Consider the following 12367-nt stretch of genomic DNA (forward strand, 5'->3'; position numbering starts at 1 on the left):
ATGCTCCTCTGTCTACGCGTAGTGTCGCATTGACCTACTCATAGCATCGGACCATCTACGCATAGGGTCCAACGCCTATAGAAAACACCTCCTTGCTTCTTTCTTCCAACCCTTTGCAAATAGGGACAATTGTCCGGCGGACAGCCAAAGTGATGGTCGTTTGCTGGCGGACACCCCGTTTTGAGCAGTTTGCCAGAAGATACTCTGGTTCGGTGAAATTAGGCCATAGGACACCACGGACCGGTTGCAGACGGTTGAGGAGAGAGAAAATTTCATTTTGTACATCTGGTGCCCTCCCTAATGCGACTCGATGACTCCTCTCCCGCTCCCCTCTCCTCTCTATGGCTCTGCCCCATAGTGTCATGCACCCCTCCATCTCTCCCGTGGCAGCGGCGGGCACAGGGCGACAGCGCCCTCGACGGTGGCACACCGGCACGAGCCCAGGCCCCGATGGCCCTCCTCCCTCTCCCTCGACCAGCCCTAGATCCGCAGTTGCCGGTGCCCATCCTGAAGGTCCCCGCCGCCACCCGCACCACCCCAACGCCCACGGCTATGGCCACTGCTGCACTGCGACGTCAACATCCACCTCCCTCTGCCTCGGCATTGGCCCCGCATCCCCCGATGGACAGCCGGTGGAGTCGGAGTAGCCTCTAGCCGGGTGCCAGTGGGGTACGTGCTGCGAGCTATCGGTGGGGCACGTGCAGCTTCCCGTGGGCATCGCATGCCATCTCCTACTCAGTAGGTGCCAGCTCCCTTCCTCCTCAAGCAGGTCCGTGATGACGCCATCAGCGGGAGCAGCGCTGCACTACGGCGAAGGCAGAGTCGAGCAGCACCGCCATCGCGGAGGGCTCCGGCAGCGTGGGCACGGTGCTCGCTAGCTCCTCCAGCGCGGCGCGGGAGGCCATGGAGCCCAGGCGGAGCCAGGAGACGAGCGCGTCTTCCATGGTGAAACAGGAGGCGGCGGAGGAGGAGGATGGGGCCGACGTGGGCGCGGAGGCGAGGAGGCATGCGTCGGTGGTGAGCTTGGAGAGCGAGGCGGTGGTGGAGGAGAGCAGCGAGACGGTGTGGAGGTGGTCGAGCCTGGGCAGGCACTTCCCCTGCGGGTGATAGGAAACAGAAAAAAAAGAGAAAGGGAGAGAGGAAGAAGAAAGCGACAGGGGTAAGAATGTCATTTCACCGTTGTTCTCTCTCCTCAACCAGCTGCAACCGGTTCGCGTTGTCCTATGACCTAATTTCACCGAACCAGAGTGTCTTCTGGCAAACTGCTCAAAACGGGGTGTCCGCCAGCAAACGATCATCGCTTTGGATGTCCGCCAGACAATTGTCCCTTGCAAATATGCCAACACCACCAAGTGTAACACCACCTTGTGCACATGTGTTAGCTTTTCACAAATATTTTTCAAAGGATTTTCACTTGTTCTTTCCATGCCACTCAATCCTAGCATTGCATGCAAAGTGAGATCGCTCAAGTGGCACTAGATGGCCGATATGCAAACAAGTTTGCCCCTCTTGATAGTACGACCATCTATCTTAAACTCGGTCATGCACTTCTCTACACAACCTTTGACCAATGAAAAGAAATGTCCTACAAGATATACCTTTGTCTTGCGCATTCCATTTCCTCCAATGTTGTTGCCATACAAGCACTAACCTCCATCAACAAATGATATGATCCAATTCATATCATCATGTGACCTTTGGTTCATGGATCTCAACATCATTTGCTCTTCGCCGTTGCCCTTCCATCTGCGTCAAGTCCTTGCTCAAGTTTCTCCACCATGTGCAGTGCGTCGCTCCAAAACCTCCGACTCATCCTGCACACTTGCAACTGGTCCATCAGATCAAGCCTTGTATTGATCTTCTTCACCTAGCTAGCCACATGACTCCATGTCATGTATCACATGCAATAAGCTCATTCATCACAAAGTGTGAGCATTTTAACATATCTAAGTCATTTCTACCTCTATGGCATAGGTTGCTCCAACTAGTGTATCTATGGACTAATCATCTTTGTATATCTCGACATAAACATATATTAGTTCATCTAGCCAAAACCAAATAAGGACCTTTCACCACCTCAATCTGTTTCGTCCCTTCTGGATCTGGTGTACAGTGTTGGCGGCAACCGTGGGGCAGGTACAACTCTCCCCATCTCCCCATCTCTCTCTCCACCTCTTCATCTCCCTCACTCTTCCCTTGTCGGTGGGCCAGGTACAGCTCCAGCGGGCGGCGACCATGGCGTGAGATCCAGGAGGCGCAAGGGAGACCGGATCCGATGGGCTTGCGCGTGCGGGGAGGCCTCACCCGGCGGCCGCACACGTGTGGGGACCGGATCCGGCGGCGACGCACGTGGGGAGGCCTCTGCCAGCGGCACTGTACATGGGGGAGCCTCTCGATCCGATGGCGGCGAGCGCAGGGAGGCCACACCCGGTAGCAGCAACGTTGCCCGTAATGGATCTGGCTCCGGCATGCCCAGATCTCTGGTGGGCTCGCTGGCGAGCTTTTTTTATTTTTGTGAAATCATTTACGCAGACGGGTTCTCATTTACGTAGACAGGCTTTTTTTGCTGCCTGACGATTTGAAGGAGGTGGACATCATGCCCGCCTGGGAAAACTTATTTTGACCGCCTGGGAAAAGAATTGCGTATATAGTAGTGTTGATCAGCGTGATAGCCCCATGCAATAATACTTTCTCATACCCTATCAGGAACCTCCAGCTACTACAACCTGTCCAACACAAGAAACGGCATCTTTCAAATCGTGCGCCATAAACAAATTAAAATTAATCACCTTCACGCATTTGTGCATTTCTCATTTCATTTTTTTTTAACATGACAGCTCTCGGACCGACCTCCTATAAGATGCCACCTGATCACTCATCAGGTTCGTCGTCACAGCCAGCCAGCTTCCGCTTCTCACACCTCACGCGCGCTAGCTGCACACCCAAGCCAAGCATCACACCGCCGGCAGCGGCAGGCATGGAGAAGAAGCGGGTGGTCATCGTCGGAGCAGGCGTCAGCGGCCTCACGGTGTGCAAGCACCTCCTGGAGCTCGGCTGCCAGCCGACCCTCTTCGAGGCCGACACCGTGCTCGGCGGCGTGTGGGCGCGCGCCCTGGCCTGCACCAAGCTCCAGACGTCGCGGTCCATGTACCAGTACTCCGACTTCCCGTGGCCGGAGAGCGTGACGGAGGAGTTCCCGAGCCACCGCCAGGTGGTGGCGTACCTCGACGCGTACGCGCGCCACTTCGGCGTGCTCGGCTGCGTCCGCTTCGGCCACCGGGTGATCGGCATGGAGTACCACGGCGTCGGCGAGCAGGCCATGGCCGCGTGGGAGGAGTGGGCTGGGAACGGCCAGGCGTTCGGCTCCGGCGCCGGCGAGTGGCGGCTGTCGGTGGCCGACGCCAACGGCCACGTGGAGGTGAGCTAGCATGCATTCGTGTTGTGCCCGAGATACAAATCACGCAGCTCCGTACTCATTTTTTTCGATAAAATATACGTACATGCGGTACACTATCAAACAATAAAAGAATTGACAAGGTCAAAAGGATGAACGGAGCTAGATAACAAAAGAAAGCAAAATAACTATATTTTACTCACATTTATATTTTGAAGGAAAGGTATTTCTATAAATACAGATATGATATTATCACTGAAAGGAATTCAAATATATGTCCATATCCATATTTGGATAATTATTTTTTCATGTATGTGTGACAGCAATATCCATATCGAATGGTTTTGTTGCATGAGCATATCTATATTCGTTCAGCTATGGACATGGACATGGATATAAATAAACAGATATGGATATGGACATATATAACTGAACAGATATAGATTTATATAGAGAAAATTGGCTGGTGGATACTAAAAGTGAGGTTGCTTTGTCAGCAGCCATCGAAAATGAATCAATCTGCCGGTGGACACTCTGTGTTAAGTTTGTTAAAGGACACTGGACGCCTTAAAACATTCATTTTAGCTTAAGGGGTGAGAGAACAACTATGAAATGATAGTTTTGCTCCTGTCTCTTTCTTCCTCTCTCTCTCTCTCTCTCTATCCCTTTCTTCTTCCGCGGGTGTGCGCTGAACCCGAGCGAGTCAAGATCTTGGCCGTTAAGGGGGCGGCGCATCGCTCAACGTCCTCGAGGCCACCGGCCACCGCCTCGTGGACTTCACGGCCTCCCTCGACCTCCCATTCGAGTTCCTGCGCCTGTTCGTGTAGGCGCTCACTACTACCTAGTGCTGTTCAGCGCGGCCAAGGAGTCGGAGCAGCTGAGGGAGGGGAGCAGCTGCCTGGGAGATGACGCGCCGGGCGGGGAGCAGCGGACCCGCGTTGCGCCATGGAAGCAGGGGAACGAGCCGCGGCGTGCCCAGTCAGCTGCAGGAGGAGCAGCGGCACCGCCCCTCCCTTGTCGCGGAACGCCGGGAGCAGGTCCGGGAAGGCTGCGAGGTTGCGGAGCACCCCGCCCGCCATGGCCAGCGCCGACGGTGTGCCGCCGGCGCAGGCGGACAGGAGCGCCTCCACCCCGCCGCGCGCGGCCACGGCCGCGCACGTGTCCGCGACGACGCCGTCAGCGGAAGCAGCGCTGCGCACGCGTTCTCGGTAGTGGCGGACTCCAGCGCGGAACCACGCCAGGAATGGCCGCGCGGCGTCCGAGGATGCCAGCGCGGCCACGGCGCGCTCGCAAGGTCCCCGGCGGCGGAGGCGGAGTCGAGCAGCGCGGCCACCGCGGAGACGGCCACGGCCGCGCAGGGCTCCGGCAGCGCGGGCGCGGTGCTTGCCAGCTCCTCCAGCGCTCCGGCGCGGGAGGCCATGGAGCCCAGGCGGAGCCGGGAGACGAGCGCGTCTTCCGCGGCGGAACAGGAGGCGGCAGAGGAGGAGGATGGGGCCGGCGTGGGCGCGGAGGCGAGGAGGCACGTGTCGGCGGCGAGCTGGGAGAGCGAGGCGGCGGTGGAGGAGAGCAGCGAGACGGTGTGGAGGTGGCCGAGCCTGGGCAGGCACGTCCCCTGCGGCGGACATGGAGAGCAGGGCACGGAGCGCGGCGGCGAGCGGGGACAGCGGTGGCGGCGGCCAAATCCCACGCGTGCCGGCAGCTGGGGGTGGCCCGCGTGTTCCTGCGGCCGGTGGTCGCCTGCGAGCGCGATCGGTGAGGGGGGAGAAGAACAGGGAGTGAGGAACGAGGAGGCACGGGCAGAAACGACATTTCACCGCTCTTCTCTCTCCTCAAAAGCCAAAAATAAATATTTTATTGCGTCCGGTGGCCACGAGCAAATTTGACAAGAACTAAAATATTTTCCGGCAAATCTCGTCATTTTTTATGTTCAGCAGTAAAGGGAGATCACTTTGAGTATCCCGTAGCCAATTTTTCCATTTATATATGTACATAACCCAACAAAATTCATCTTTTCTCGGCGGGGCTCAACAGTTATGGATATTTTTTATACCAAAACTAAAGTTCAGTCCTAAGCCATCTAAATGGATGGACTATTTTTTAGTCCCTAACTAACAACTAGTTCACTAACATTGGTGGATCTAGCGGTGGGGCGGGCAGGGCTCAAGCTTCCCCACCCAAGGGGGGCCCTCCGTCCTCCTACTGCCTCCGTGACAATGGAGCATCTCCTTTAGTCTCACCTAATTTATATATAGACATAGAAAAGAGAAAGAAGGGGCTCTAGAGCTTGAAGATGAACTTTAGCCGCCTCTTCTATGAATTTCTAGGTCCACTACAAATCACTAGTTGACAAAGGCAAGCTAAAGTGGACTAGTAGTAGCTACTGGTCCATGTATACAAATAGGACTAAACTTTAGAGAAGTTAGACTAAGGGGGTGTTTGGTTTCTTAGTCCAGATTTTAGTCCATGTCCCATCGAATGTTTGGACACATGCATGGAGTATTAAATATAGATTAAAAAAATAACTAATTACACAGATTGCGACTAATTTGCGAGACGAATTTTTTAAGCCTATTTAGTCCATGATTTGATAATGTTGTGCTACAGTAAATATGTGCTAATGATGGCTTAATTAGGCTTAATAGATTCATCTCGTAAATTAGTCTACTCCTGTGTAATTAGTTTTTTAATTAGCTCATATTTAGTCCTCCTAATTAGCATCCGAACGTTCGATGTGACACGGATTAAACTTTAGTCCCTGCAACCAAACACCCCCTAATAACTAGTTCTAGGTGATCCAAACAGGACCTCGCAATTGCGTGAACGCTGGTAAAATCTAGTCTAATGCTTTATTTGATTCAATACAACCCATGCTATAGTTTGTGGCAACCCAAAAAGACCATAATATAAATATGCACCTAGGAATTAAAAAAATAACTTGAGCCTACAAACAAACAACAATAGATTATGCATGTTTACATACAGAGTACTATTGTATAATCCAGAAACTAGTTTTTACCTTTGTGCAGACACACAAAGCAGACTTTGTCGTTCTTTGCATAGGGAGGTTCAGTGGTGTGCCCAACACACCCACATTCCCAGCAGGTAAAGGTCCAGAAGTATTTGATGGGCAGGTGATCCACTCCATGGACTATGCCAAAATGGGCACAAGTAAAGCTAAGGAGATGATCAGGGGCAAGCGTGTGACTGTCGTTGGCTACATGAAATCTGCACTTGATATTGCCACTGAATGTGCCGAAGTAAATGGTATGGCGCAGATATATAGTCCTCTTCATCACTCCCTCTGGAAGTCTGATATTATATATTTGACAATCTAAATTGATATTTGTATATATCGTATAGCATTTTGAACAGTTGTTAGAACTAAAACTTAAGAGTTACAGTATTTAAAAGTGTTCTATACACATCCACTTAACGTTGGTTTGTGCTGTAGGCACTGCTCACCCATGTACAATGGTGGTCCGGACAAAGCACTGGATCTTACCGGACTACTCCGTCTGGGGCATCAACGGCTCAAAGTTCTGTTTCAACCGTTTCTCTGAACTCCTCATCCACAAGCCTGGCGAAGGCCTCCTCCTGTCGATCTTGGCCACTCTTCTGACTCCCTTGGTAACTATATAAACTAATGTCTAACGCATTCAGTTATTGGTAGTACTTCTGTAATCATTAATTAACAACTGATAAACTGTTACGATCCTTCACTACTGAATAGCAATTATGCAAGAGTAACTGGTACAAATCGGGAAGGATTAGAGAGAGTTGGACTAGGTACAGCAAGGAATCAGGGGTAGAGATAGCAAGAACAGCAAGGAAGCTGAGTCCTAGACGGAGGTAGACGACGACTTCGTATTCTCTTCCCTCCCTGTGCAGGTGTTCCTCTGGTCTCTTGTAGGCACTGTCCTGGTTGCTTGAGCAGGCCCAAAGTCCACCCCACATGTCCAGCGCTCCAGCCGATAGCCCATGCCGAAGGCCTACTTATGTGACAGTAGAGTACCTGACATAAACATATATAAACACTAATGTCTAATGCATCCAGTTATTACTACTTCTGTAATAATTATGAACTGATAAACATATCTACTACTTTTCGTAGTGATGAATTCAGAAATAAATTAAATAATTTGTGTGTTTAATTTAACTGTGTGTGTAGAGGTGGGCGTTCCACAAGTTCGCCGAGAGCTACTACTCCATCCCAATGAAGAAGCACGGCATGGTGCCTGACCACAGCCTGTTCCAGGCGCTGGCTGCGGACATGATCTCCATCACGCCCAAGGACCACTACAAGAGGCTGGAAGAAGGCAGCATCGTGCTCAAGAAGTCCAAGACATTCAGCTTCTGCAAGGAAGGAGTGCTCGTGGAGGGCGAGCCGTCGCCGGTCAAGAGCGACCTGGTGATCTTCGGAACCGGGTTCAAGGGCGACGAGAAGATCAAGGACATGTTCACTTCAGAGTACTTCCGGAGCGTCGCGGTTGGGTCAGAATCCACTATTGTGCCTCTCTACAGGTATGTGTGTGTGTGTGTGTGTGTGTGTGTTGTCCGTGTGTGTGTGTGTGTGTGTTGTCCGTGTGTGTGTGTGTGTGTGTGTGTGTGTGTGTGTGTGTGTGTGTGTGTGTGTGTGTGTGTGTGTGTGTGTGTGTGTGTGTGTGTGTGTGTGTGTGTTGTCCTAATTTGAACTCTCGATCTTGGCCATCATTTATGAATCGTGCTAAATTTTCAAACATGCATGTTTCACAAACAGATTGTGCATAAATCCTAAGATACCTCAGCTCGCCGTGATTGGATATTCTGAGACCCTTTCGAACATGTACGCCTCGGACATTCGCGCCAAGTGGTTGGCGCGCTTCTTGGACGGCAGCTTCAGACTACCGAACGTTGCGGCAATGCAGAAGGATGTCCTGGAATGGGAAAAGTACATGAAGAGATATTGTGGAAGATACTTCCGTCGGTCCAGCATCATGATTCTGAACACTTGGTACAACGATCAGCTCTGCCGTGACATGGGGTGCAATCCTAGGAGGAAGAAAGGGTTCTTTTCAGAACTGTTTGAGGTCTATGTCCCTGGTGATTATGCTAACCTACTCTCCAACTCCAACTCCAAGGAACACTAGAACTTGTGTCTAGATTCCTTTGGCACGTACGGATCACAATTCATGCTCTCAGATATTCTTGTTACAGCGAATACATAATGTGTGTACTGTCACATGTGTGATGTCGACCATCTTTGCACTTATCTAAAAGACGTAAAGGTTTCGTGGTATATAGTAAATTTGGATGTATGTTACTCCCTCAGTCTACAAAAGAATAAAAGTTTAGGATATGTCCAACTCAAACTAGTTTAACCTTGACTGAATTTATATATTTTTAGCAAAGACCAAGTTTATACTTGATAGGGTTGCAACCGACAGTGTTGAGTTGGGCAACACTGCCGGTTCAGCACTTGAGCCGGCCGTGATATCACTACCGGAAACGTCAAATTTACTGAGTATTTTTTTGTTTGCCGAGTGTATTCCCTTGGGCACTTGGCGAACAAGTTCTTTGTCGAGTGCTGCGCTAAAAACACTCGGCAAAAAAAAGACTCTGCAAAGAGTAGGTTTGCCGAGTGTCAAAAAAACACTCGGCAAAGGGGGGGTTTGCCAAGTGTTTTCTTTTTTGCACTCGGCAAAGAAATAAAATCTTTTTTCTGGAAAAGAAGGAGAAGAAAAAAATGAAAAAAAAAACTTTACCGAGTGCCCAGATCTAGGACACTCGACAAAGGAATAAAATCTTTTTTCTGGAAAAGGAGAAGAAAAAAATGAAAAAAAAACTTTGCCGAGTGCCCAGATCTAGGACACTAGGCAAAGGACAAAATCCTATTTAATTCCTCGGCGCGCGCCCCTCCCCTCCCCCTTCTTCTTCTCCCGCGGTCGCCCCCTCCCTCCCTCCCCTCCTCCCTTTCTGGCCCCGGCGCGCCCCTCCCCTCCCTCTCTGACGCGCCCCCTCCCTCCCTCCCCTCCTCCCTCCTCCCTCGCCGGCGCACCCCTCCCCTCCCTCTCCAGCGCCTCCCTCTCCGCCGCGCCCCCCTCCTCCTCCCTCTCCGGCACCGGTGCGGCCCCGCCCTCCCCTCCTCCCTCTCCGCCGCGCCCCTCCCCTCCCTCTCTGACGCGCCCCCTCCCTCCCCTCCTCCCTCCTCCCTCGCCGGCGCGCCCCTCCCCTCCCTCTCCGGCGCCTCCCTCTCCACCGTGCCCCCCTCCTCCTCCCTCTCTGGCGCCGGTGTGGCCCCGCCCTCCCCTCCTCCCTCTCCACCGCGCCCCCCTCCCCTCCCTCTCTGGCTCGGTCCCGCCCTCCCCTCACTAGATCTGGCGCCTCCGTCTCCCGGCCCTCCTCCCTCTCCTGGATCCGGCGGCGACGGGCGTGGTGGTGGTGGGGGCGTGGCTGTTGCGGCGACCTGGGCGTGGTGGCGGCGCGGTGTGGTGGTGGTGCGGCATGGTGGTGGTGCGACGTGGTGGGGTGTGGTGGCGGCACGGCGTGGTGGTGGCGCGACGTGGTGGCGGCGCGGCGACGGAGGACAAGATGGCGGCTTGGTTTTTTTATTTTTTCTAAAAAATTGTTTGCTGAGTGTTTTTTGGCACTCGGCAAAGTCTTTGCCGAGTGCCCGACAAAAAACTGTAAGGAAAATGGACCCTTGGCCCATTTACTTTGGATTTTGGTGTTTGATGACCAACACAATCAAATTGGACTAATGAATTTGCAAGTGTTTGTTTTGTAGTCCAATAGGGTGCAAGACGTGACTTGGACAAAGGCGACGTGATGATCCGATGATCAACACCTCAAGCAAGACCTTAGAAGCACAAGTGAAGACCCAAGATATCAAGCAAAGTCCAAGCATGAAGATTGGAACCAAGCCATACGCAAGATCGCGAAGAAATGAGCTCGTAGAGGCGACCGGACTCTGGACCGGACGCTGGAAGCGTGACCGGACGCTGGGCCGGTGGCTCAGCAGACAGGCGACCGGACGCTAGACCGGACGCTGGCGGCAACCGACCGGACGCAGGGCATCAGTGTTCGATCGAGTACAGAGAGGTTCCAGGCGCGCGAAACTGCGACCGGACGCGTCCGGTGGCAGGCGACCGGACGCTGGCAGCGTCCGATCGGTAGTTCGCGGCTGCAACGGTCGGGACGATCGGACGCGTCTGGTCAGGACGATTCAGCGTCCGGTCAGTAGCAGATTTGTGGGAGTTCGACCCCAACGGCTACTTTCTCAGTGGGGCTTATAAATACAACCCCCAACCGGCCAAATGAGTAGTGTGGAGCTAAGGAAACATACCAAGGGTGTTGATACACCATTCTAGTGATCTCCACTTGCATAGTGCTTAGTGTTTCATCAGGTGATTAGCGTAGGTGCTTTGCGAAGTGCTTAGGTTGATTAGACCACCGCTTATGCGCTTGCTCTAGGTGTATGCCTAGTGTTTAGTGAGGTTTGCATACCTCTTGCCACCCCGTGCTTGCGAGCACAAGAGTTGTACATCGGAGGGGCTTGAAGTCTTGCGAGATCGCACCAACCGCGTTTATGGTACGGCCGCCACCGTGTACCGAAGGGAACAAGGCCTGCGGCGTTTCGGTCGGAAGCTTGATAGTGAAGACGGCGGGGAGCATCCGGGAGAGGCTTGCCGGAAGGCACGTCGGAGACCCACTTGCGCGTGAGGAAGGCCCGAGGCTATCCACGGAGTTTTCCGACCGGGAGCTTGGCCCTTGCGAGTGATTCTTTGCGAGGGGCTCCAACGAGGACTAGGGGGAAGCTTGCGCGCTTCTCGATACCTCGGTAAAAATACCGGAGTCGTCGATGAGAATTTGCATATCTCTACCTCGCTCTTTAAGCTTCCGCATTTACATTGATCATATTATTATCATTTGCGGTAGAGATAGCAACACACTAGCAAAACCATAGTTGCACTTCTAGATAGATTATCTTTTGCATAGGTTTTGCTAGAGTTAGAACAAGAGGCTATAGTTTTGGAGTTAAATTTTTAAGTTGCCTAATTCACCCCCCCCCCCCTCTTAGGCGTCACGGTCCCTTTCAATTGGTATCAGAGCCGGTTGGCTCATTTTGGACCTTTGGCTTAACCGCTGTTGAGCCGACGCTATTTAGAGTGGTTGGGATGGATACCGCTAGGCCTCCACAATTTGATGGCACTAACTTCCCATACTATAAAGTAAGAATGGCTTGTCATCTTGTGGCGGTTGATTTAGGTGTATGGAGAGTCACTCGTGACGGGATAAAACCCATTAAGAATCCCGAAAAACCCACGAAGAGTGATGAAAAAGAATTGCATTTTAATGCTAGAGCAAAAAATTGCTTGTTTGAATCCTTCAGCATGGATGTTTTTAACCAACTTTTTACTTTAAATATGGCACATGAGATTTGGTTAAAACTCCAAGAGCTCCATGACGGCACAAGTAATGTCCGTGAGCAAAAACATTGTCTAGCTAAGCAAAATTATGATTCCTTTACAATGAATGATGATGAGCTTGTTCGTGATATGTATTCACGCTTGAATCTAATTATCAATGAGCTCCATTCAATAGGATTATTAAAGCTAGATGATGCGGACATCGTGAGGAAGATCATCTCCGTGCTACCTCAAAAGAAATATTCAAGCATCATCACCATCCTTCACAATATGGAGGACTTGAGCACCATGACCCCGGGCATTGTCATTGGCAAGATAGTGGCATTTGAAATGTCACGTAAGATGGGTCAAGAAGAGGCCTCTTCATCGAGCAAAGGCAAAGCTCTCGCATGTAGCGAGAAAAAGAAGATGAAGGGCAAGAAAGTTGAGACAAGCTCAAGCTCAAGTTCCTCAAGTGAAGATGAAGATGAGGATGATGATGATGATGAAGAAGAATCAAGTGATGATCAATCTTCCTCCTCCACCTCCGACCTTGATGAAGAATCAATCAAACTTATCAACAAGGTGG

The 12367-nt window shown here is 51.8% G+C and overlaps 1 protein-coding gene across 1 annotated transcript; it reads left to right on the forward strand.

Moving 5' to 3' along the window:
• Positions 1-2892: 2892 nt before the first annotated feature.
• LOC136541501 (probable flavin-containing monooxygenase 1) lies at positions 2893-8742 on the forward strand. The gene is made up of 5 exons (XM_066533416.1): positions 2893-3418; positions 6421-6658; positions 6846-7021; positions 7563-7915; positions 8151-8742. Exons 1-5 carry the CDS (start codon positions 2978-2980, stop codon positions 8518-8520), a joined length of 1578 nt encoding a protein of 525 aa, XP_066389513.1. The 5' UTR covers positions 2893-2977; the 3' UTR covers positions 8521-8742.
• Positions 8743-12367: the final 3625 nt, after the last annotated feature.

This window comes from Miscanthus floridulus, chromosome 3, assembly GCF_019320115.1.
Source record: "Miscanthus floridulus cultivar M001 chromosome 3, ASM1932011v1, whole genome shotgun sequence".
NCBI classification, from domain to species: domain Eukaryota; kingdom Viridiplantae; phylum Streptophyta; class Magnoliopsida; order Poales; family Poaceae; genus Miscanthus; species Miscanthus floridulus.

Excerpts from the sequence above, each read along its gene's own strand:
- LOC136541501 (XM_066533416.1), top strand. The coding sequence starts at position 2,978 with ATGGAGAAGAAGCGGGTGGTCATCGTCGGAGCAGGCGTCAGCGGCCTC. Across the intron at positions 3,419-6,420 it reads ACGCCAACGGCCACGTGGAG|ACACACAAAGCAGACTTTGT; the intron begins GTGAGCTAGCAT and ends ACCTTTGTGCAG. Across the intron at positions 6,659-6,845 it reads TGAATGTGCCGAAGTAAATG|GCACTGCTCACCCATGTACA; the intron begins GTATGGCGCAGA and ends TTTGTGCTGTAG.